The sequence below is a fragment of the Misgurnus anguillicaudatus genome, chromosome 15, assembly GCF_027580225.2.
Source record: "Misgurnus anguillicaudatus chromosome 15, ASM2758022v2, whole genome shotgun sequence".
Taxonomy (NCBI): Eukaryota; Metazoa; Chordata; class Actinopteri; order Cypriniformes; family Cobitidae; genus Misgurnus; species Misgurnus anguillicaudatus.
In genome coordinates this window covers 16,916,047-16,940,482 of record NC_073351.2, presented here as the reverse complement: position 1 = coordinate 16,940,482, position 24,436 = coordinate 16,916,047, and the positions used below count along the sequence as shown (strand labels likewise).

At 37.0% G+C, this 24,436-nt stretch overlaps 1 protein-coding gene across 6 annotated transcripts in view; it reads right to left on the bottom strand.

The window, feature by feature from the left end:
* kcnab1a (potassium voltage-gated channel subfamily A regulatory beta subunit 1a) overlaps positions 1 to 24,436 on the bottom strand; it is a 111,097-nt gene that overhangs the window by 74,859 nt on the left and 11,802 nt on the right. The window contains exon 1 of one of the 6 annotated variants that reach the window (XM_055173768.2): positions 19,458 to 20,005. The exons of the other annotated variants lie outside the window; for them this stretch is intronic. Within the exon in view, the coding sequence (XP_055029743.1) occupies positions 19,458 to 19,711 (254 nt within the window). The 5' untranslated portion in view covers positions 19,712 to 20,005. Of the gene's footprint in view, positions 1 to 19,457; positions 20,006 to 24,436 lie in introns of those variants that run through there. 6 annotated transcript variants of the gene reach the window in all.

Sequence of the window (24,436 nt, the reverse complement as noted above, 5' to 3'; positions counted from 1 at the left end):
GGTCCCTTACAGCAACAAAGACAGCGTTGAGTAACTGTATCAGGGGGAACAGCAGCTTAGCACGATAAGATTTTGTTTCTTTCTTTCTGACCCTGCACAATAACTGGACAGTTTTTCTATGGTAGTGCCACCTAGGGAAAGGGCAGAAGTTGCATAAATAACATAATGGGGAAAATACAGGAAAACAAAGCAGGCAAGCTTAACATCGACCTTGACCAAAGATGTTCTCTTATTTTCCCCACAGGAATATGCTCCATGGGCTGGCATGCACACTGTCAGAAAAAATGGTATCAGCTGTGATGGGGCTTTACCCAGAACCCTAAAGAGTTCATATTAGTATCTCAAATGTACATTTGGTACCAAATGTTTACAAAACTGCCCCAGTGACAGCTGGTGTACATATTTTGACCAAAAGTGTAGTATAAGAGCCCTAACAAATCTAGACAATGAAACCACACATCACCATTGCATTCGAAAACAATATTATCAAGTGCTATCATTTGTACGTCTGCGAAAAATGACTTTCTTACTTAGTATTTTTGTCTTGTTTTCTGTAAAAATATCTAAAAATTCTTAAATTAAGATGTATTTTCTTGATAAGTCTAGTTTTTAGACAAAAAAACCTTTAAGTAAATTAGTGCTTAAAGGAATAGTCTACTCATTTTCAATATTAAAATATGTTATTACCTTAACTAAGAATTGTTGATACATCCCTCTATCATCTGTGTGCGTGCACGTAAGCGCTGGAGCGTGCTGCGACGCTTCGATAGCATTTAGCTTAGCCCCATTCATTCAATGGTACCATTTAGAGATAAAGTTAGAAGTGACCAAACACATCAACGTTTTTCCTATTTAAGACGAGTAGTTATACGAGCAAGTTTGGTGGTACAAAATAAAACGTAGCGCTTTTCTAAGCGGATTTAAAAGAGGAACTATATTTTATGGCGTAATAGCACTTTTGGGAGTACTTCGACTTGCCTGAAAAGTCCGCTCCCCTTCTCCCTCTCATAATGGGAGAGGGAGGGTGTTACTGCGCCGAGTGGAAGTGCTCCCAAAAGTGCTATTAAAAAGTGGCAGATTTTTTTGCTTGTTTTAAGCACAAATTCGCTTAAATATTATATTTTTTGTCTAAATTCTAGACTTATTTTCCTAGGTCATTTTGCTCATCAAGAAAATACAGAATTTTTAGATAATTTTACCCAAAACAATACATAAAATACTCAGTAAGAAAATCTTTTTTTTTGCAGTGCATACACAAATGAGTTTCAAGAAAAAAATCTTAGGATTTTTGTCTTGTTTTCAGTAAAAATATCTAAAAATTCTTGAATTCAGATGCTTTTTCTTGAATTAAGATGCTTTTTTATATGCAAAACCACCCAAGAGGATAAGTCTATTTTTTAGACAAAAAATGCATAAACAAGCAAAAAAATCTGCCAATGGGGTAAGCAAAAAAATCTTGCACATTTTTCTTAAACATTAAATTCAAGAAAAATTCAAGAAAAATGTGCTTACCCCATTGGCAGATTTTTTTTGCTTTTTTATGCACAAAATCACATAAATTTTATATTTTTGATCTGATATTTTTCGTTTTTTTATCTGAGACTTATTTTAAAAGTGAATTTAAAATACTGTACAATGATAAAACACTGTGTCTGTTTAAAGTACATAACAATAAAAAAAGTATTTGCTTTTCTACTCTGTAACATATCTGCATGCCAGCATCCTCTGTGATGGTCACCTTGACGTTATTTCAAGGATGGATGAGGAAGCCCATTCAATTTATTTCTCAAGGCTGCTACGGTCATTCAGTCAGCCCGGGAACTCTCACAGTAACTACCAGCTGAACATTAAAGGGTTTATGGGATTTGTGAGATAAACAGAAAATGACAGCATAGGGCCTTGGAAATTTGTCATTTTAAGAAAGTGAAGTCTTCTTGTACATACAGAGTCATGTGTGGTGCCACGACACCATCGCAATTTCCCAAACAGCAACAACTGTCCTATTAACAATGTTCAGGGACAAAGATAAACCTTAAAGGGACAACATTACATACCCTGTCAATCTTCCTGAGTTCTGGAAAGACAATTTATTAGCAGACAGCCATACCTCAATGCTTGACTAAACTAATGGGATTACTGAGCAATATTGAAGCTCGTATAATTAAAAGCTCCTTGTGTAATCCCATGGGCTGATGCAGTATTGACTTTTATGCATTCTTTAATTATTATAGATCAGTGGGTATATTGAGTATCCAGTCAGTGACTGCATAAACAACAAATTATTGTCTATAAATTATCTTATAATCAATAGGGTGAGTGTTAGTCATTGAAAAATTTGTTTTTGAAGAGACTATGCCTTTTAATAAAACCAGACCATGTGAACATTCAATTACAATACAGATGGGTCAGTTCAAAACTGTTAGATTACACAAACCAACCCTATTTCCATAAATCACTGATCTATTCCTGTTAACATATTGTCATGTTTGTGTGCATTGTGTGTTTAAGGTTTAATGAAACATTTATGAGACAAGGAAACGTGTGATCGTGCATAAATATGCCCTCTACTGCCGCCTAGAGTAATAGATAGAATTTGCTACAGTTATCTAATAAAATTTAGCTATAAACACCCTACAACTATACAAATGCACACTTCTGCAGAACTAGCGGGCTTAGTTTGCTTGCAAGTTTGGACCATGGCACTGTGAAATGAGGAAAAAGAGACAAAAGGGCAAGCAGCATCTCTCTCAGCTCCCCACAGTGTGGGTGGATGGAGAAACACTCAACAGCACTGTGTGATCCTCTAACGCACATTTATATATATAAACACACGCACACTGACACACAAACTGTGCCGTAGGACATGCACGAACATTAAACTCCATGGGAAACGATGTGAGGTGAGCAATGGAGTTCATTTCTGTACAATCTGGGCAAATATTCTTCATCCAGGCACCTCTCCGATGCGCAATATTAGCAGACACTTAAAGCTAAACATATAAAGATTTCAACTCTTGGCACTTCATTAAACAATTAACACCTCTTTCATGTGATTTCAGAAAGTTTTCCAGCAAAAGCGTGTATTTAAAAAAAAATCCATCTATATGTGTGTAAAAAACTCAAATATCTTGTTTTTTATTGTGCTTGACTGAGCCAGCAAAAATAGAAAAATCCTTATTATTGAGTCCTATCATCTTTATCTCTTGTATATTATGTTTATCTTATTATAAGAATTATTTATGCATAAACAGACATGATTGTGAATTCAACAGAACTCTTTAAATCAAAGTCAGCATTCAGAAAAACAACCATTACAGTCCATAGACAACACTAAATGCAACCATGCTCCCTAAAGCTATGTGGAAGATGCCATAGCATAGAAATCATTTATGCTTTACTTGCTTATTTTAAATAACCATATAAACCTGAAGAAAGAGGAGAGAACTTAAAGTGTGTTTATATGCCTGGCGGAATAGTTTGTGTTAAACTATTGTTGGAGTGAACCAGTATCAATCAAAAGTGTGGCGCTTTGCAGTAATAAAAACCATTGGTTTGTGTGAAGTAAATTAAAATGAAGACATATGTATAGAGAAATATTCCAAGCTTTATCAATATATTGCTTTGGGAGCTGTTTACCTGCTATTTGACCTTGCATAACTTCACCACCTGTCCCCTGAGACCATTTTCTTTCCTAATCTCTCTCTCTCTCTCTCCATCTCACTTCCTTACTAAATTCTGCACACACAATCCTTCTCTCGGTCACATAACCGAGGATGTTTGACTTTTGCTAGCAAGCAGCACAGTCAAACACAGAAAGTCAATGCAGTAGTTAGAGCATTAACACTATCCATTACCAGAAATTCATTATGCAGCTGCTCTGGCATGTTTAAGATCAAAATCGCTGTTTTCATGAGAACAAATATGCATGACAAGACAAGACTACAATAAAAGATTAAAAACAGGCTAATAGTATTGCTGGAGGCCACCATGAAAAATTTGGCCACAACAACACAAGTCAAATAGATGCAAATAATCTCTTTGGCATCTGATTAGTTATTGTTTATTGGTAACAGATTGTTTTGCTTTGGCTACAGTGTACTGTTGACTGAAATGAACAGCACCTGCACACTGTGTGAAGGTTGCACTCTATAAATTATTGCTATATTTGCTTTTCTGTTGCATGGCAAAACTGCCAAATTGCTGTTAGTGCAAATCGCTTACATAACACAAAAACAAATCGCAACATGAAATTAAGACAGATAGAATAATTATAGCTCATTTTTATCTCTTTATGAATAGCGGCAATGGCAGTGCTTCATATTCAATAAAAACTGTAATGTGGTGTGTAAACCTCAAAAGGCTGAATAAAGTATAATCACATCCAGTGGCCGTGATATGTGTGAGATTATATATTTAAAAAATACTTTATTGCACATTTAAGATTCAACACTAACTGAAAGCCACATAACTGTGTTTCTCCAGAGACGAAATTAATGAGATACAGTATAACAAACAGGTAGATGCTTGATGACCGTGTCCTCTTCTTCTCACTGCATACTGAAGTAAATCACTCATCAGGTTTGCATTCAGGGAGCCTGTCAACCATATCCCATACATGAACCGCGGTTGACCTGAGTAAAAAACATAGACTGACGAGAGGTGTATGCGATCTCACTGAGCAATCTCATGAGTGTAATTACTGCAAATGGAACACACTGTACTATAACACACACACATCCAGAGAGATGTAGAGATGTTTAAAACAACACCTGGATTTGCTACAGAAATATAATCAGAAGTTATAATATCTGAAAGAGGAAAAATCATTTACATTGTTCAAATTACATTGAACTCTCACAAGAGTAATCACACTGAAAAAAATGATTCATTGAATTTAATCAATTTTTTAAGGTAAGTGGTTGCAATCAATTTATTTAAGCTACATTTAAACAAAAGTTTTATATTTTATATTACTTTACTAATCTTTTTTGTTTAAATGTAGCTTAAATAAATTGATTGCAACCACTTACCTTAAAAAATGTGATTAAATTCAATGAATCATTTTTTTCAGTGCAGAGCTGTGTTATACTACCACAGTGTGAGATATCTACCACTAAACCAATTAAAACCATCCCCTGCATTTTTTCCGTAAGAGCTCTTGTGCTATAAGCAAAAGCATCTATACATGAGTAATTATGTGCCGCATTATTATTCGCATTGCAATCTGACACATAACCACAATGATGATTTACAAAATACACTGCCATTGCAGTGACCTTCAGCTGTTTATGTGCCTTGTGCCAATCTTGTACAAATCCTAATGAGAGTATCACAGTAGGCAAAGGAACAGATTGTGACGGAAAGAAAGTCAATAATGCCAGGTCCTGCTATTATAAGCATTGTTGACTTAAGCCCTATTCAAACAGGATTGGTTTTACTTGTAGAGGTTGGGTTAAACAATTATCATCCGAGCTTCTCAGTGATTTAAGTTCAGTTTGCATGTGCCTTCTCTGTAATTATTATGGACAATATCAGTAAAGACTCTGCCGTTTTTTTCCTTCTGTAAAAAGGTCCGGAGAAATTACCTCATAGCCCTGCTGTAAATACAGTGCTGTGCAAAAGTCTTAGGCCACCATGCCACAATTAGATTTGTTGTTTTTCAGTGATTATATATAATTGTTTTTTCAGTCTCTTTAATACAATACATCCAGATAATACAGTAAATGTGCACAGTATATAGTATTAAAAAGTGTATAAAAATGTAAACTAATGTATCAAGTTTTTAGGGTAAACTCCCCTTCCACTTGAGCAGTAGCAGGAAACTGCAGGATCTCTTAAACCTAAATCCTAATTTCTAATTTTGAGGAAACTTTTTACTTCATTCTGCTCAAAAATGCTCAAGATGTGTTTAGTGACAAGAGAGGTCACACTAAACACCGATGATGCCTAAAAAAGATTTAGTCCTGAAAATTATTATTTATTTATTTATTTTGTACATATTTCCTGTATTTTCTGTTTGTATCTTAATAAAATAGATTTGTAGGTGTGAGCAAAAATGTGCCGTTTTTAGGTGTATCCTTTAAAATGCAAATGAGCTGATCTCTGCACTAAATGGCAGTGGCGTGGTTGGATAGTGCAGATTAAGGGGCGGTATTATCCCCTTCTGACATCACAAGGGGTGCCAGATCTCAATTAGATATTTTTTACATGCTTGGAGAGAATGGTTTACCAAAACTAAGTTACTGGGTTGATCTTTATTATATTTTCTAGGTTGATAGAAGCACTGAGGATCCAATTATAGCACTTAAACATGAAAAAATGCAGATTTTAATGATATGGCCCCTTTTACGCCTATAATGGTATTCACAGAGTTTGAGATTGTGTTTTTGTGTGCATAGTACAGTGCTAAACAGAAGATGATGGGTGGATTACCTAAGGCAAAATCCAAGATGTACCTCAGTAAAGCAGGGCGTGTGTGTCTATTATTCAGTGCCGAGTTGCCAACTTTGCTTTATCATTTGCTGCTGATGTATGTTACACATTAGTAAAAAAACAACAACACATATATCACAAATGTGACTGAGGTATATGATTTTGTCGCAAATCACTGTGCACCCATCAAAAAGACATGCCCCAGCTTACCAGTACCATGGATAATTCCTTAAAAAGTGGCATCTGATTAAATTCTTTTACATTTTTAGTGAAAGTGAATGCTAAGAGACCCACTTTGCTGGTTAATGTTTTCCTTTACAGTTCTTATAAAATGAATAGCCATCTGTATATTTTAATGCACAGACTGCATGCACTGTACAATTACCATTACATTAAACACACACACGGCACACACACACGCACGCACAGACACACAGAAACACACCGTTACGGATTTACATGCATATAGTTTTAGGCATAACTCTGCAGCTCTCGTAAAGACGCAAAATAAAGAGATGCATCAATGTTTGACAGATAAAAAGTGAGATTGAGTCTGTGAGAAAGAGGTAAAACATACTGTACTGTCAAAGGGGATGGAAAGGGCTCAATGTGACGTTGCCACGGCAATGCAGAATGGGGCAGATTAAGTGGCTGTGCATGTGTGTGAGTGGGCGATACATATTTCCTTTCGCTGCATGCTTGACTCACAACAGCATAAATTCTGCAGGCACTCTCAAAGGCAATGCTCTCATCTGTGATTTGTATCCCTGTTGTCCCTCAGGCCTGACAGCAACAGCCACTGTCTCATACACATACACACAAACGGCTTTAATAGGACAGTGGCTGATAAAAAGAGAGAGGAAAAACATATAGCTCAGTTGAAAAAGATAGAGACCTCCCCTTTTCTAAACACAGTAGGCCCCTTAAATCTAGTGAAGGCAAATCCAAACGCTGCAAAATATTAAAGAGGACATATCATGAAAATCAGACTTTTTCCATGTTTAAGTGCTATAATTTGGTCCTCAGTGCTTCTATCAACCAAGAAAATGTAAAAAAAGATCAACCCAGTAACTTAGTTTTGGTAAACCATTCTCTGCAAGCACAGGGCTCAACATAAAGGACTGCCCGGTGGCCCGGGGCAAGCGTGAGAGATGTTCGGGCCAGTAAAAAGTAATGTCACTTGCCCGATTGGGCCAGTGGTTCATCCTCAGTCACTAAAATATATTTTCATCAATGTATATTATTTAACATCTTGGAAGCAGAAATTTACTTGGGTAAAACACGACAAAAAAATTATGCAATATTTCACACAGTTTGCTGTCAGTTTACAGGTAAAGCAGAAAAGTTGGGAGCCTTTTTTCGTTGGAACATGTCTGTTTTATGTATACAATTATATTTGACTTTTGAATTATTATTTTTAAATATGTGACACTGACATTTTTTTATTGGGGCCAGTGAAAATGTTGGCAGGGCAAGTGAAAACCTGAACCACTTGCCCGACTGGGCCAGTATAAAAAATTATTGGCGTTGAGCCCTGAAGCATGTGAAAAAATAGCTAATTAAAATTTGGCTGCCCTTGTGATGTCAAAAGGGGATAATATTGCCCCTTAATCTGCAATATCCAACCACGACACTGACGTTTAGTGCAGAGATCAGCTCATTTGCATGTAAAGGACACACCCAAAACAACACATTTTTTACTCACACTGACAAAGTGGCAATTTTAACATGCTATCTCTATAACATTATCTACATGGTATTTTGAGCTAAAACTTCACATACGTATTTGAAAACACCAAAAATTTATTTTACATCTGAAAGTCTTGTGAAATGGCCCCTTTAATATGTTTAAAGGATCTGCATGCTTTTGAAATTCATGCCAGCATTTTGTGTACTCTTTTAATGTGAACACAAAGACGAGCCCTGAACCTCATTAAACAACTTTAGGATTCATTTAGTGAAAAGTTTTGTCATATAGGCAGCGTACAAGCTGTTTTTGTTTATTTGTGTGAAGACTAGTTTTACTTTTGTTTAATGATGTTTTAATATTGCTTTAGATGTGAATCAGACATTTTTTGTGTCTTTTTAAGAGAACAGACAGATGGTCTAAGTACAGCTTGAGAGATGTTTGGAAACAAAAGTCATTTCCTTTGCAATTTTATTGAGTTTACTTTCACACTTTAGTGCACATTTCATTTTAATGCTAGTTTAGTTCTTAACAACACCCTGGGCCATGATACAAAGTTATTCCTTCAATATTTTCTTTCCTTTATCTAAACATTCCAATGTTTATTACATAAATAATAGTATGATTATCCTTTTATTTGCTATTTACTTTCCGTATAAAGAATATACATACAAAAATACAAATGTTAAAAGAGTGAACATACACATACTCTTTTGTCACTATACATAACCAAGAAAATTTAATAAGCATAACTTCTAAGAGTCAGAGGGCCCCCTATTGGTAAAGCCTAGCATATACATCACTCTGCACTTATATAATCACTTGCATACCTGCAGCTGTTTGTCATAATGCACACCTACTACAGGCCATTACTATACAGATAAAGATATAGTGTTACCTACTATCCTTCTATCAATTTCCAACTGCGCACCTACAAACCTCCTAATGAGTCTCAATGGACACTTTGCTTCCAGAGGTGTTGATGGAGGGTGCTAATTTAGCTTTTATCAGACAGATTCTTCAGCCTAAAGCCTTTCAATATAAAAGACCAGGATTTCGGTCTGAGCTGCTTTGACAGTTTGCTTGAGGTGAACTCATTTGGTGTGTCATGGGTGTGTTAACATCTCAATTACAATGAGATGGTCGCACAGTTTATTTAATAATTTAAACGCATAACACACACCCATGCAAACTGTACTGGTCTGATTGAGGTTTGAATGTCAAAAAGCATTGATGATGTTGAAATAGTAATGAGCTACAAAAGAGATGACTGTAAGATACCACGTACACAGAGAACACAGAGATCTTTAACTAGGAAACTCCAGCAATGGCCATTTTAGTAAGCAATTCATTGTAATTGTACTACACAATATCTGTGCATCTGATGTCTGGATAGTGGCAGAAGTTACGTAAATAAAAGACTAATCCCATAGAGTGGGAGAGAGAGAGAGAGACATACTGTAGGGAAAGAGAGGCAGATATATTGGGTGAGAGAGAAAAACCCTGCAGGTTTGTGTGATCTGAAGCTGATGGTTGCACTATTGATTGTGTTTAAAACCCAATGCCATGACGCAGCTGATTCACATTCCTTTATTACTTATTAAATAACATCTAGCCTGCATTGTTAGTGGACAAAGGCATCTATAATTCATTTAGTCAGAATTAATTAATTTTTATGTAAGATCAGGCACCCACCCATGTGAGAGCGGAGCAAAGCAAACATGAAGTACAAACCAATATTTCTCATTTGTGTTTAATGATTAAAACTGCAGTTTTTCAAGGTTTTACAGAGATAACCATTAGTCAGCTACACATATTTTAGACATATTACCCTGAGGATTGTAAACACTGTAAATGTGTTTGTTTCTATGAAACAGAATTGTCACAGTAGTTATCTTAAAGGTGCAGTGTGTAATTTTTTAAAGGATCTTTTGACAGAAATGCAAAATAATATACAAAACTATATTATCAGTGGTGTATAATAAAGCAATAAACCCCAAAAAGCAGTGGGTTACCAGTGCATTTTATAACAGCTAAGGGGCGTTGTTAGGCACGACGCGTAGTGGACCCCCTTGGCTGTTATAAAATGCACTGTAACCCCACTGCTTCGCGGGGGTTATTGCGTTTATAAAACGGTTACTTTATATGCATAACATTAGTGGGATTTTATCAAATAAAACACAAATAAGTAATTATATTAGTACAAATATTACTCTTCCACCAAACAAAGTAGTTCCTCAGAATTAAATGTGGCTGAAACAGAGCGCAGTTTTCAACCAACACAGATGCAGCAAAGACACAATGAAAATATGATTAAATACTGTGGTGTTTATTTTTTATAAATCAACATTCTTCTAATTTATACATTAACATCTATATTGTGCAACTGTTCAAGTGATGATCAAATATGCTTGGAAGCATGCTGAACTCTTTCCCGATCAGCTTTTTTTTTAAGTTGCCACCCAGTTTTAGTTGAATGCCTTGCAGAAAAATGATCTTCTTTAAATAAACATAAAATATCAAATGAAAGAACAGACCATCCGCTTTCAAAAACAACAAAAAAAAAAAAAACGTTTCATCCTACCTTCATTTGTTCTCTTATCACCTCTCAAATTTTTTAGCTGAAAGCGGAGATAATTCCATTTTGTGAAGAACTTTTGTAAGAGATCAGATTCAGAGTCTGATCAAAACACGCTGTTTTTAGTGTTGAGTGAATGCGTCAGTGTTTAAGTTGGGTAAGATCGCCACCCAGTGGATAGCGGAAATATGAATTTGAGTTAGAAACTCCTCAGGGAGAGTTTTATCTTTATTGAAGAGATGACTCAACAACATTTATTGAAATTTATCTGGATATCGCCATAATTGTGCAATTATGCAAAATATGATTAAAGAGTGTGGTGTTTATTTTCATAAATCAAGCAACAGGGCGCATTTACCGGGGGTTTACCGGGGTATTTTATCACGGCTTAGAACGCATTTCAACCAATCAGAATGAAGAACCAGAACTGCCCGTTTTATAAAGACCTTTTTATAATGAACCGTTATGTACCTTAGAATGAGATGTTTTTATCTACATACACCGAGGGTCCCCTTACTTGGAATCATTTTGTGATGCCATGTTTCTACAGAAGCCCTTAGCGGACAAACTTTTTTTGCTAAGTTGTCTCCGTCAATTACATGTTTTTCCGATGGCGGCTACCGTAGCTTCTCTATGCGTTTCAAAAGCGAGGGGTGAGCAGTGGACTGAGCTGTTGGTTGCAATTCGCAACGTAACCACTGGATGCCGCTAAAATTTACACACTCCACACACACACTCACTTGAAATTCTTGAAATTATTTGATTATAAGTCATTTATAGTGCCTGTGAGACTGTGAGTTTGCATGAACAACCTAAAGTGCGTCAAGTAGGCTTAAATTTGGGACATGTCCCAATTTGCCAGCGTAGCAAAAGAGTATGCAGGTACTGGGACATTAAAATACATAACAAAAATGACTGAGTTGTTGAATAGAAATACGCTGTGGTCATTAATAACTACACATATCTAAACACAAGACCTAGCATTTTAGCTGTTCTTTATTAATTCTTTTTAGGCTGTGTAATTTTTACTCTATTATTTCATTTATTATGTGACACATCACTAATTTTGTTGAATAATTAATTGTAGCATCACCAAACCCTTTCCTCTCACAATGAGTTGTCAGGAGTATCTGATGTTCATCCAGGTACTAATGAATATTGATTTCAACGTATTATGATTTAGCACATATTCATTCTAACTTTGAATACTAAGGATAGTATGTAAATAGGAGTGCAACATTTTTTACCTATTGTGGAAGATCGGGGTCTGAGAAAGTAAAATGCACTGTAAAATGATTCTGATTGGCCAGTAACATCATTCCGATATATGTTATTCGAAGATGAAACGAATAACACACGGTAACCCGGATGCTGTAAATAATTTTCACAGGTACAGTTTAATATTACACAAAATTAAATATAAATATGTATTTTAATTCAATTCAATTCAATTTCATTACAGCACTTTTCACAATAGGTAATTGTATCAAAGCAGCTTTACATTAATAGAAGAAGGGGAAAACACAAAAAAAAATCGTCAGACAACATAAGTAGCAAAATACAGCAGCTATGAATTAGCATTACAAGCGAGCGTGTTGATGATGTAACGTAGCCAATGTTGGCTGACTCCCCTGGGTTGAAAAATGTAACATGTAACATATATTACATTATATTTACAAATAATTAAACCAAATAGTGTGTTTGTGACATTTGAAAGTCGTGTCTCATCTTAAAACAGAAATTAAACATGTTTTCCTCACGGAAGGTCTTCATTTGTTAAAAATAAAAAATATTTCAAATCAATATGTAATTTTCTCTACGTTACTTATGAGGTAAATAGCTGTGTAGTAAGTGAAATAATGTATGCAGCCAGTTGTTATCGCAGAAGTAAGCCCAGACAGTGTGATCAGGAATTGATTCTTAAAAATGCAATACTGATATTTTTTCAATAAATATTATACAAGATTAATTCATTTTTAGTTACATCTCGACAACTAGATAGCATTCTTCTTATCTCTGAACTTATACAGTGACAGGAAGTACTGGCATAATGGGTGTGCCTTTGGCCCTGTCCCAAATGGCACACTCCGGACTTGTGGTCCTCCTCAGAGTCCACACTTTGATGACATCATGTAGTGCAGACTTTAGGGACCCTTGATCAAGGGGGCAAAGGGGGCGCTGATAAGCACACTTCAAAGCGTAAAAATGACAGATGGGACACCCTACGGACTCGTAGACTAAGCAAGCACCCGCAATTTAAGGCCATGAGACCGAAAGTCAACATGAAGTGCGCCATTTGGGACAGGGCCATAGTCTAGTTAGGTGTGCAAATGGTGGGGTTTTTTTCAATGATAGCTCTCCTAAAATGATATTCCATTTTTTTTTTAAAACAGGAAATAGCCGAATATATCGCCACGGGTTACAGCATTGCAATGTATCGCAACATATTGCACCGCAACCCATGTATTGTGATGCGTATGGTGCCGCAAGATTCTTGCCGATACACAGCCAACACATAAATTATAGTACATACATGTACTTCAACTTTCAAGTACCATTTGTCAACATTTTCTAATCCTAATATATAATTATGACTAGTCACTCTAAAGACAACTACATAGTGTGTTTTGACCTGTCTCATCTAAATTCAGCAGGACTGAATCAGCATTTAAACTTAGTAACTCTCCCTTCAGGCAGGGGTGCAGAGTGACACAGAGTCATGGGTTTATCCCTTATCTAATTGCGAAGACAATTAAGTATTTAATGGAAACACCTGGTGATCGTTCCTCAATCATTTATCAGCTTTCCAGGATAAATAAATTATTAGTGACTGGCACTTTCTGAAGGATTTCAAAAGTGCCTCACGTAACCGGCCCATTTAAAGGCTTTGTGTTGAGGTAGTACTAGTAGTAAAGAATCTTATAGAATAGATTAGGAAGAAATTTAACCTGTGCTGAGGAGACAGAAAAGACATTATATGTATAAGTTACAACAGTTCCCTTGTCTCTTTATGTGTGCATTAAAGGAGTGAATTAGCAGGCAACTTGATACGACAGTACATCTGGGTTATAGCTTTATCAATACACTCTTCAGCCAAAGTTTATGTGAGAAAAAAATTATTGATCATTGGTGCTGGAATATTGGAATTATGAGGTACAATATTTGAATATATTGTAATTATATGATATATCAAAGCTCCCAAATTGGCACTGTCTAAAACATAGTAAGACAAAGGTGACCAAATCTTAAAAATAAAAACATTGGTTGTCTAAAAGCAAAAGTAGTCCAGTCTTCTAAGGACAATGTGGGGTGAGTAAATTTAGCATGGTCGTCTTTTGACAAATGCAACTTGACAGGTAAACTTTATTTACCGACATGGTGTAGTAACAACAACAGCGTTCCACTATAAATGTCTTTAATCTAAACTGTCCTGTCAGTATCATAAGTCAGACAGTAATAGTGCCTCTCCAACTAAAATCCTGCAGCTTGAGCAGAACTGAGGTTGTAAATAAAAACCATAGAAAGCAATGACAAAAAATAGATTACACCCTGAAGTTTACTCCAGTCCGTATTAATCTGTGTGTTCCCTCAGCTGCCAAACAGATATTAATCACCAGTATTACTGGTCCATAACAGTATTTAACAACAGGGCCCATAAATATACAGTACAATATGTTCTGTATGTTATGATCGTGGAAAAGTTTTCCCACAAACTTACTGCCTCAGAACATAATTCATAGCACTTTTCACCCACAGAGAGAGATGTGAAATGCTTTTCTCTGAGATCAGTTAGTTATAATTGAATTAAAAACAAACCTAAACAAATCAGACTGTTTTGTACGCTCCTTTCACGTTATTTTCTGTCAGACACTCTTTTTTAATACATAAAAGTTGCAATATCTTTCATAGGTCTGCAATAAAAAGATGTGATATAATACAATAAGCTTTAATATCTTTACAGCTTCTGTGTATCTAAAATTCCTTATAGTTGCATAACAAGCGCAGCTACAACAACTGTTTCAGGTCATCGACATGTAGTGTAACAGGATGAGGTCATTGAACTTATTGAGTTTGAAGTCAGTCATTCACAATCCAATGGCTGTCACTGACTGATGTAGCTCCAAACTATGATGCTCCTCTTGCCTCGGTCAAATGCCTGGATGTGACCCTCACAGTCATGAGACACTGTATACGTGTTTATTTGTGTGTAGACAGAGCTTTGAAATAAATAAATGCAGCTACTTAGAAAATATACCTCCATGTGGTCCAAAATAGCAATTATGTTATTGCAATAGACAACTCTAATACTCTGCCGTTGACTCAATATAAGAGATGCACAGATATTACATTTTTCCACCGATACCTATAGCCGATTATTCAGACTGATATCTGCCGAAACCGATAGTTTGGTGCTTATATTAACTTGCATTAAATTGAAGATTACATTTTCTGAATGTTATTTATTCATATAATGAATATTACTATTGAACATTAAACTAGTGATGTTTCTTTACATTTTTCGAGTTTAAAGGACAAGTTCGGTATTTTACACTTAAAGCCCTGTTTTCACATTGTTTATGATGAAATAGAACGGTTTTGACTGAAATTTGGACATATGATGCTGGCCCGAGAATTTTCGGGTGTTTCTTGTATCAGCTTCCACTTCTATAATGGGTTTATAGGTGCACAGGAAAAATCCTTCCTAAAATGCATTAAACTTTCATTTACAAAGACGTGAAACTCACCGAGTGGTCAGGGGTGTTCACTGATATGCTCACACAAAAATCGATGCAAAAGACGCATTCCAACAGGTTTTATGGTAGTTTTTGCCAACTCCATTGACTTGTATTAGATGTGCTGTGAGGTACGGTATTACTCCGCGCCGGGAACCCGTTTGTATTCTTGCAATTGGCAAAGGTGGATTATCGCCACCAACTGGGCTGGAGTGTCTATTATTCAAGCTCTCAGCGGAAGAATATACGGGTGTGAGGCGTTTGGAAAAATAGGTCCACAAGTTTACAACGAACGGTAATCACCTGTTGGAAAGCATCTTTTGCAGCAATTTTTGTGTGAGCATATCAGTGAATACCCCTGACCACTCGATGAGTTTCACGTCTTTGTAAACGAAAGTTAAATGCATTTTAGGAAGGATTGTTCCAGTGCACCTATACAGCCATTATAGAGGTGGGAGGTGAACCAACAAACACTCGAAAATTCTCGGGGTAACCGCATATGTCGAAATTTCGAACAAAACCGTTCTATTTCATCATAAACAATCTGAAAACAGGGCTTTAAGTGTAAAATACCGAACTTGTCCTTTAAAGCAACACCACAGAGTTATTTTTTACCTTAAAATAACGTTTCCAAAAGAGTTTCAGTTATTCATCCACTCGAAACAGGGTGAACGGCACTTTCACATTCGCTTTGCAGCCCTCTATCGGCCTAAACCGCACTAAAGAAGTTTCCAACCGCCGGGTTGCGGCCCTGTAGAAAACTACAAAAACTTGCTTTACGGCAGACCTACAATCCAATCAGAGCCAGCTATGCTGCAGTATTTACGACAGTGGTAATGGACAATTACGCTTCTAACCTGTAGGGGGAGCAAAGAGCAATTTATGCTTTTATCAAGGATACCAATTATTGGCCGATTTATTGGTGCATCTCTTCTCAATATGTCCCCCAGCCATTGTTAAAACACCATATGCCGTATGTTATAACAGTCCTATTTGACTGTATATTTATATGCCCACCTCCCACCTGTAGCATCAACATCAGTGAATTTATGTCTAATCTATCATCTCTGTCTTTCGAAAACATGTAAGCCAAAACTGGCTCATGATGTCATTTGTTGTCCAGCAGAGTGACCTACAGTGAAATATTTGAAGAATGCAGCCCAGAGGACACACTGTGATAAACAGCCAAGACCGCTAAGCACTAATAAACGAACAGTAATAAAAGCTAGTGCAAATACATGATTTTGGCAAGGATAGGTGAGAGACCATAGTCATGCTTGTAAATCAGGCCCAGATAATATATACAAAGATTAACAAGTTAATTCTAGAACACTAGAAACCAAACCCAAACAGAAAACGTCTTACAGATGAAAGACATGATCTAAGGTTTAACTAAAGATTTAAAAACATACAGATCATTAAGGAGCACAAATAAGAACAATGGAAAAATCTTCCTCTTCTTTCATTATTAACAAATTAACGTGCTCCTGTTTAGCATTAAAGGGACATTCCACTTTTTAAAAAATATGCTCATTTTTCAGCTCCCCTAGAGTTAAACATTTCATTTTTACCGTTTTGGAATCCATTCAGCTGATCTTCTGGTCTGGCGCTAGCATTTTTAGCATAGCTTAGCACAATCCATTGAATCTGATTAGACCATTACCATCGCGCTAAAAAATAACCAAAGAGTTTTGATATTTTTCCTATTTAAAACTTGACTCTTCTGTAGGAACATCGTGTACTACTAAAGGGCGATTTATAGTCGTGCGTAGGTTCTACGCCGCAGCCACGGCGTAGGCTATCCGTAGCCTGTGCGTAGCTCTGCGTAGCCTGACGCGCACCTCACAAAAAAATTAACAGCGCGTCAGATCTAGGCGGACCACAAGCGCTGTGATTGGTCCCCCAGAACCCTCCCGTCAGGTAAAAAAACTACGTCATAGGTATTTCCGTTTGTGACGGTGAAAACAAAGATGAGCCAAGTTGAGCAGTGATTTAACTCAAACTGCATCAAAAGTCACTGTTTATTTACTTCCATCATTGCTGGTCTTCTCAAATTATACACAACAAGTTGCTGTTTCTTCTTCGTTTGTGGGTTAACTTGATAAGCTTCTTCTTCTTTCACATTTGTGCTGCTACTGTGGTTACACGCGTGGATACTGCCTACCAGTGGTCGCGCGTGTGTTTTCACGGCGACGCGGACGACGACGCAAACCTATAAATGAAAACCGCCGCGGAACCTACGCCGTCGCTGCTACGCCGTAGGACCTACGCACGACTATAACGAGCCCTTAAAGGGACACTTCACCCATTTGCATTACAGTTTTTTTCGATTGCTAAACGACAGTGGGCACAACTGGAGTCACATGTGCAAAACTCTAACTACAGTCTGCACAGCAGCAGTTCATGTGGACCAAACTCTAGTTCATTTTTCATTGCTTGAACACAGTTTTCAAAACTTTACACACTTATCCCATGACTTTAACCACAACCTGCACAACACTGTGGATTTACAGCACTTTGTTCAAATGCTAACACACTGCTGTCAAAACTGTGAACCACACATTCAAAACACAATTGATTTCAGCCTTGTGCCTTTCAAACTCTGCTGATTGCAATTTCATATATATATTTCAAATATATAAAATTCATGTACATTTAGTTTCTACCTTTTTTTTCTCATTACTGTAATTCCGCAAATTACTACAGACTACTGAAGCAAACTGCTAATTTTAATTTACCTTAAAGAATTATGATGTTCTAAATAAAATAATAAGTCATGTTATAAATCAATAAATAAATCATTCTTTGAAGAAAACATTACTTTGTGTGACGTCACTGAAATTGTTAAAACTGTAAAGATAAAAAGTTAGTATTTTGTGTATTGGTGTTTAATGTTAGTGTTTTTCCTCTCGGTGTGTTGTGAGTCACAGTGTGTGTTATCTCAGTGAGGGTTGTGTTTAATGTTTGGCTGCACTGAGCTGTTTTGAGTCATGTGTTAAGAGTTGTGCTCAGGTGACTTTTGGTAGCACAGACTGTATTTAGTGTTCTGCACATGTAGCTCCAGTTGTGCTCACCGTCGTTAAGCAATCGAAAAAAACTGTAATCTTTGTATAGTTAGAACCCCAGTCATGTTTTTGAATGGTCGTGCATCATTTCCCCAGTTGCAACTGAGACAGGAGAAATACAGATTTCAGTGTTGCACTTCCTTCTTTCAATGATGTAAAAATCATCATATTGCATCATTGAAAGAAGGAAGTGCTATATCTTTGTTGAGGGAGTGAGACTACAAACACCCATTTTCTCGGTCAAATAGGCACCAAATTCGAAATGTATGTTACGTTTTGACTACAAATATGACGGACTTTCAATAAAGATTAATGTTTCTATGGGTGAAATGCTCCTTTAAGAGCATCGGAAAATTAAAAGTTGCAATTTTTTAGGCAGATATGGTTAGGACTATACTCTCATTCTGGCGTAATAATCAATGACTTTGCTGATGTAACATGGCTGCAGCAGGCGTAGTGATATTACATACTGCCCGAAAATAGTCCCCTTGGTTACTTTTAATAGCAGGGGACTATTTTGGGCAGTGCATAATATAACTACGCCTGCTGCACCCATGTTACATCAGCAAAGTCGCCAGTTTGAGAGTGTAGTTCCTAGCCATATCTTCCTAGAAAATCGCAACTGAGATCAGCTGAATGGAATCAAAAAGGTAAGAATAGAATGTTTAACTCTAGGGGAGCTGGACAACTTGCATATTTTCAAAAAAAGTGGAATGTCCATTTAACAGCGCAAAAGATCATGGGTTCGAACCCAGAGAACACACATGCCAACAAATGTATACCTTGTATACATAAACGCGTCTGCCAAATGCACAACAAATGTAAAAAATAAAGTGAACTCTCACAATTACCAAACACAGATACAAGACTTAAATAAATCTATGATTTAAATATTATGAAATCCCAAAACTGAATGGATTTGGGGTAAAAATACACTTCTCTAGCCCTCATTTAGTATGTACCTGTAGGCCATGCCAGTCCTGATTCGGACAGAATCCTGTAGTGACAGTGTGTGAACGTTGAGAAACTCCTCCAGATGTTTTAGCTCTAGATGAGAGTTGGTATGCAGGCCTCCCCAGCACATAATCGGGGGGTAAAGCTTTACTCCAGAGGTCTGTTTGCTGATGCGCGGCTGCCCCCTCTCCCCGCCTGGCTTCTGCCCACCCTTCTGCTTTGGAGTGGGAATCTCAGGGCAAGTGGCTTTGTACAAGTACATCTCTTTCTTTCAATCACGTCCTCACGTGTCAGAACATACACAGTCCAAATGTGGGCCCTCAAGAAACAAACTTTTCTCAGCCCTTTAGAAGAACCAAATACACCTGAATGTCGTCTTCAGCCAGTAGCTTATCACACAAAACAATTACCGGTATTCCAGAATCCTGTTGTTCTTGTCTTTCAATGAAAGTAAATGTCCTGTGATATAATTTGTCTCTCTCTTCACCGTCTTGTCAGCCACATATCCCACTGTAGTTCATCGACTTAGTTTCACACTGTAATAAACACCATGGGAATCTGGGACATTTTTTCTGCCTGTATCTCTCCCTCCATCCCTCCCCCCTGCTCACCCACCCTTTCCATCTTTGTCGCTTCACCACTCTCTCTCCCTCCCTCCCTAACTTCATCATCCACTACTATTTTTTGTTCCATTTTTTCCATGCCTCCTCACGTACAGTAAACTGTGTCAATATTCGACCTTTGACCCTTGTGTACTGTTGGAACTACAACTATGACATCATGTCTGTTCCAGGGAATTGTGGGAATGAGAGAGAGACTTACTTTCCCATATCTAGATATACTGTATTGGCATGATTGTGCATATCCTTCAGCTTGCACCCCTCCAAAATGGAAATCAGCCAACATAAACACAAAGGAGAACAGCAATCTATACTCACACACACACTAGTGAAAGACCTAAACAAAGTCTTTAGCACATACCCCATCAGGAACAACGGCTGTGGAGAAATCTATAGAAAAGCCAGTCAAGCTTTTGTAATCAGTTATGCCTTTTATGTTTATTTTTAGATGACGGACAGGGGATATAAATAACCAAGTGAATTTTCACACTTGCAGGCCTTGACTCAGAAACACACTGAGTTCAAAGGGCACAGACAAATGAGCGACACGTGTTATTTGTCTCGCAATACCCTCTTTCACACAGTAATTCTGGTAAATTACCATGAATTTACCAGAATGAATTTACCAGTAAATACAAAAATGTGCTGTTCACACATGCAGTGACATTCCGTCTTTTTACCAGTAAGACATTATTCACACATCAGTATCAAAATACCGGTAAATTCGGAGAGAAAGCGGAATTTACCTGTGGCGCGCGGCCGGCGAGCTCCGTCGGTGTCGTATTTGTAAACGGCGGGTTATGACTTAATATCCACGGTCCGTATTTTGTTGTTTTCACATCTGTGGCAAACGGTCGCGAAGTTGCTCGTGACCAAACAACATTGCGTTAGGCGGCGTCAAACGGAACCTGCGCGTTTGCACATTAGGCTTCACAGATGGTGTGCTAAGGACGTCGGCAATTTGGCAATTAGATGGTAAGCTTTTTTAAACAACTTTGGTGAAGAAATGTGGATGTTAACTTCAGATGTGCTCGACTTTTAAGCAACATGTGTGTGGAAACGTCCGTAAACAGTCTGGGGGAAACCGCGTCACCTGTATAAAAAACTTTCTGATTGGCCCGCCGATCTGTCAGCGCGGTCTGACGTCATCTAAATGCCGGTAATGCTATATTTTTCGTTCACACACAGCGCTTACCGGCAAATTACCGTTAATCTTACAACCTGTCTTACTGGTAAATTGGGAGCACTGATTTACCGGAAAGGTTCTGTTCACACATGACATGTTAACTGCAATTTACCAGTAAATTACCAGTAAAGACTGTATGTGTGAAAGGGACTTATGTGACTATTCCTGTTTGATCATAATTGACAAAGTTATAAAAAATAATAACAAAATAATTGACATTTTAGACCTCAATCAATGTACTTTACATGCACAATATCTTTAAACAATAGATGTGCACAAAACTTACAATGGTTTTGAAAAACAGCAATGCCTAGCAAGTTATCTCTCAATTTAAGATAGAAGCTTTCATACAGGAAACGCTTCCCTCGTTTTGCAAAATCAAAACTATTTATTGTCCTTTCATATGCTAGGAGGTAAGCTAGTCGTTTTAGTCTCTTGTGCAGGTTTCAGTGCTTTTTGTCATGAAATAATGAAATAAGCATTTTTATTTCTCATAACTTGTTAGAAATGTCATAATTGTTTGCATAAGTGGTCGTTCTGGGGGAATTTGTTAAATAACACGTAATCATATTCAAATGAATGAAAAGAACGAAATGATTCAAAAAAAGATTTGTTCATTTTGATGAACGAGATTCAAAGGTCTGAATCAGAAAAATTATCAGAACTTCCCATCACTAATTGAAAGCTTGCGAGCGAGAGTGACCACAGAAAGTGGGCGTGTCCAGCTAAGTAACAAAGTTGAGAACAGTTCAACTTATTCAAATGTTGAGAGATTACCAACGTCATCCGATTTTTGTCATTTACTAAGAGGATTACTTGTTTGTTTTTAGTTGTAACTAGGACAAACAGGAAATGCTACCTAATTACCTCATTAAATAGATAGGCGACACCGGCGGCAGTGCGCACACAGCATTGCATTTCTAGAGGACATCAAGGACTTCAATTTTATGAGTGAGGCTATCAACCTAAAAAAAATCCCCTGAAACTGATCAACACACAACAGACCAATAGAGCTTCTGCTGAAACTTAGGGGGGCGATGTATCTAAAAGATCTCATGTCATTATTTTCCATTAAAGATAATGATCTGAATATGAAGTGCTAATTGGATTAATATCCAAAACACTCATGGGAGAGAGTTATCATTATCATTTTAAGAGTGAAGGCTGCTGATGTCCCATAAGGTTTGAGACTTGCAGCTCAAGCTGCTATTAAATCTGAACTGTGTGAGACTAATTATTATTGCACACTTCAGTAAACTCAATAAAAAAATAAAAAAGGGGAAACGTGAAATTTGCAAGAAATGTTTCCCTAATAAATGATAAAAACTAGCAAAAATAAGCAGAAATCTATAATGTAGAGTATCACCTACACAAATATTAGGGGTGTAACGGTTCAAATTACTTTTTTGTGTGTGTGTGTGTGTGTGTGTGTGTGTGTGTGTGTGTGTGTGTGTGTGTGTGTGTGTGTGTGTGTGTGTGTGTGTGTGTGTGTGTGTGTGTGTCACGATTTTAGGGTCACTCACGGTTTCGGTACAGTTCAGTGTGTGTATGTTTATGGGGAAAAAAGTCTACTGTCAAAGAAAATGATATTATTGATTGGGTTACAAAAACACTTTGGTGGTCACAACAGGCCTCTTTACAAAAAAAACTCAAAATCCACATTTTCACTTTAGAGTACTTGCATTATTATACTACACTGCAAAAAATTATGTGTTAATTTTTTACACATTGTGTTTGTCATGCCATTTAATGCGTTATTTCATGTTAAAATAAATGAAAGGGACAAAATAAGTTGTGTTAAAAACAGTGACGGGAGTAACGCGTTACAATTAATTCTGTTACTGTAATTCTATAAATAATTACAATAAACATGTAACAAAGTATTTTTTTTAAATCAAGTAACATTTAAATGAGTTGGTTACTCACGTTACTCTATTTTGTGATAAATGGCAACACATTCTCACCCCATGGCGTCAATATTTGACGCACTTGACCATGCGTCAATATGTGACGCGGAGGGTATACCTTTCGCGTCATTTTTTGACGAACTGGGGACTTCAATACTATTACGTCCGTTGCATTCTCTTTCCTATTTTCTTAATATTTTCGCGTCGGTTTAGGGTTAGATTACGCGAAATTAAACAGTTGTCACCTGGCGTTGGGGTTAGAGTTAGGTATGACAGTTGTCACCTGGCGTTGGGGTTAGAGTTAGGTTTGGGTAGGGATGTCATTATGTAAGGAAAGAGAATGCAACGGACGTAATAGTATTGAAGTCCCCAGTTCGTCAAAAAATGACGCGAAAGGTATACCCTCCGCGTCACATATTGACGCATGGTCAAGTGCGTCAAATATTGACGCCATGGGGTGAGAATGGGTTGTAAATGAACACTTGCAGACAAGACATTTCTGATCTAACGTCGCAGGACCATGGGGGGTGGCACAACGAATAATAACACAGAAGGTGTGTTAGTATAGGGCCGACACATTTAATGTTCAATGGAAATTCTAGTGTAGTGTAAAGGGGTCACGTGACATTATGAATCAAATTTTCCTTGATCTATTAACATATAACAGGAGTTTTGCCATCCTCAACAGTAAAGAAAGCATTTATGTAACTGTTCTCTGGGAAAATATGAATGAAAATGGATGGGTTAGTGACATTCGTATGCCTGCACAATGTGCTTAAAAAGACTGTTGAGAAGCTGTATTTGTGAAACTTCGTAGTAGCCCTGCAGGCTGTCAATCATAGAAGTGAGCAGGACACTGAGCCAGGCCGAACGCTTTTAAAGGGGAAACACAAATCAGACTGTTTCAATCAGAGGAAGAAAGGTCATAAATTACTTTAATTTGTGTGTTTTACAGTAAAAAATAATATTATAAGTATGCCTTAGAGAACATAGTAATATAATGAAAAGAAACATGTCGTGACCCCTTTAAAATACAAAATAGAATAAGTAAGTACATATAAGGGTGATAGCTGTATAATCAGACACTCGTCTGCTTGCTTTTCCGTTTTTCGAGGTCACTGCAAATGATGAGTAATGCTTCCAGCACAGCAGTTCTACAGCTCATAGTATAATCGAGATCATGTTTAGATACAGTAATTATCTCTTCTGAAAAAACAAAGAGGCTATGCACCTTTCAAACCCACCTACTTGTTCTGTAAATGTCAAAAGTTGAA